We start from the raw sequence: 2,004 nt of genomic DNA, 5'->3' as shown, positions 1-2,004 counted from the left end.
TTTTTTTTTTTTTTTTTTTTTTTTTTTTTTTTTTTTTTTTTTTTAAAGGTTATATTAAAAATTCTTACAAAAGATGGCTGCTTGAAGAAGAGCTAAGCGCCGACAAATCCGTCCATGAATTTTGATGGTCACCTCCCCAAAACTCCCCGTTTTGATCTTGTCGTAACAAGTTTGATAATATTCCTTGTTCTTCATTTTTCATCGGAATCCTCGAAAAGGGTGTCACATTCTGAAGCTGTTGATGACAGTTATACTGTAAGCCACCAGATTGTGATAGGTGGTTACCGCCGAAGCTGTTGTTGTTGTTGTTGCCTTCTGTTTGGAAGTTTTGTGGGAATGCGGTGGCGGTGGCGGCTGGGGGTTCGAGTCCAGCGACGAAGAATGGCTGCTGTTGTTGAGATCGCTGCCATTGCTCCATTTCCCTGCCGGAATTCATGTGAATTCCGGCGAAGTTCACGGCTGAGCTGTTTGCAGCAGCTCCAAAACGGGAAATATGGTGGTGGAGAGATGGAAATGACGGTGGGAAATGGCTCATTGTACTGCTGCTCTCAATGTTGCAGCTCCTTGACATTATTGGTCTCGAATTACCTTAAAAAACACAATGGGAAATTGTTTATTTATTTATAAAATTAAAAATTAAATACTTTTATAACCCTTTTTTTCTTTTTCAATTTTTGGGTTCGGGAGTGAAATCATGATCGACTCGAACATAGTTGAGATAATTTCAAAAAGAGCTAAATGTTCGATCTTTACCTTGATATTAGCTCGATCGAACAATTTACCTTAAATTATTAGTGTATTATTGACTATGATTAATCGTTTGATTCGTGCACTTTTGCTAATTTCGAAAAAATTAAATAATAAATTTTGAGAATATTTTCATTAATCGAGAAAGAAAATTATAATTCTTCGGTTGAATTTTTTTACTCGGAATAATCTATCAGCTTAAATTTTTAGATCGGGATCGAAATATTGTTAAATTATAAATAAATAAATAAAATTGAAGCTTACCCATTTCAGGTTGAGAGGCAGTGGGGGACTTAGGAGGGTTAGATTTCTTCTTCTTCTTGTTCTTACGAAACCCTCCACCGACGGGGACATTTCTAAGAGCGCCGCCGCGGGTCCAGTACCGGCGACAGGCTTTACAGAAGTGGCGCGGCTGAGAAAGGCTGTAATTATTGAAATAGCAAAATTTAGTGTTTGTAGAATCACAACGAGGGCATTTCAGTGCCTCCGGCTGCGGTAACATCGCCAACCGCGCTCTATACGCCATAGAACCCGGCCGAATTCCGCCTCCTTGAGCTGCCGTAGACGGCGGAGGCGGCGGCGGCGGTGGTAAAAACGCCGGAAGTTGACGTGGGTCTTGATGATTATCATTTGTTGAAGGTGGCTGATTCAAAAAAATCCCAAAAAAAAAAAACCCATTAGGTTAATTTAAAAAACATTCAAAGGGTATATTCAAGAAGAGAATTAGAACCAAAAAAAAGAAGAAAGGTGGCATCTTTTGATGTTCTTCCAATTGGGTAATTAATAAAGAGTTGAAGGGTATATTTGCAAATGAAATTGAAGAAAGAAGATGAATGAAAACGTTACCTGTTGCCAATTTGGAGGATCTAAGAAGATTGGAAGGGAAGAGTGAGCCATGAGGGGTATCAATTTGTGATGTTTAGTTGTTGGGTCTTTACATAAAGGGTTGAAGGATGGGTATTAGGGGCATAGAGATGATACTCATTTGAGAGAAAGGCAAAGGCAAAGGCAAAGGCAAAGGCAAAGGCAAGAAGAGAGAGGCTTTAAGCTCTCATTTCACCATGTTCTTTTGATATCTTTTTGTTTTGATTGTGCAAAAATTAGGGTTTTTGAGAGGAGGGAGGAAGTTTCTTGGGAGTTGCCTCTTCTCAACTTTTGTTTTGGGTTGTGTGCTTTAAGTGCTCAATAAAGAGAAGTGGATGTCCTCATGCAAAGGAAGAGAGAGAGAGAGAGAGAGAGAGAGAGAGAGAGAGAGAG

General features: G+C 39.3%; 1 protein-coding gene across 1 annotated transcript; it reads right to left on the bottom strand.

Annotated features, from left to right (window-relative positions):
* Positions 1-7: 7 nt before the first annotated feature.
* On the bottom strand, positions 8-1,901 carry LOC111776836 (dof zinc finger protein DOF2.4-like). The gene is made up of 3 exons (XM_023656223.1): positions 1,594-1,901; positions 1,012-1,390; positions 8-588 (listed from the first exon to the last, which is right to left on the bottom strand). Exons 1-3 carry the CDS (start codon positions 1,642-1,644, stop codon positions 65-67), a joined length of 954 nt encoding a protein of 317 aa, XP_023511991.1. The 5' UTR covers positions 1,645-1,901; the 3' UTR covers positions 8-64.
* Between the last annotated feature and the right edge of the window lie 103 nt (positions 1,902-2,004).

This window comes from Cucurbita pepo, chromosome LG16 (genome assembly GCF_002806865.2).
Source record: "Cucurbita pepo subsp. pepo cultivar mu-cu-16 chromosome LG16, ASM280686v2, whole genome shotgun sequence".
Lineage (NCBI taxonomy): Eukaryota > Viridiplantae > Streptophyta > Magnoliopsida > Cucurbitales > Cucurbitaceae > Cucurbita > Cucurbita pepo.
The sequence above is the reverse complement of the archived record's forward strand: the minus strand, read 5'-3'. Positions and strand labels throughout refer to the sequence as shown.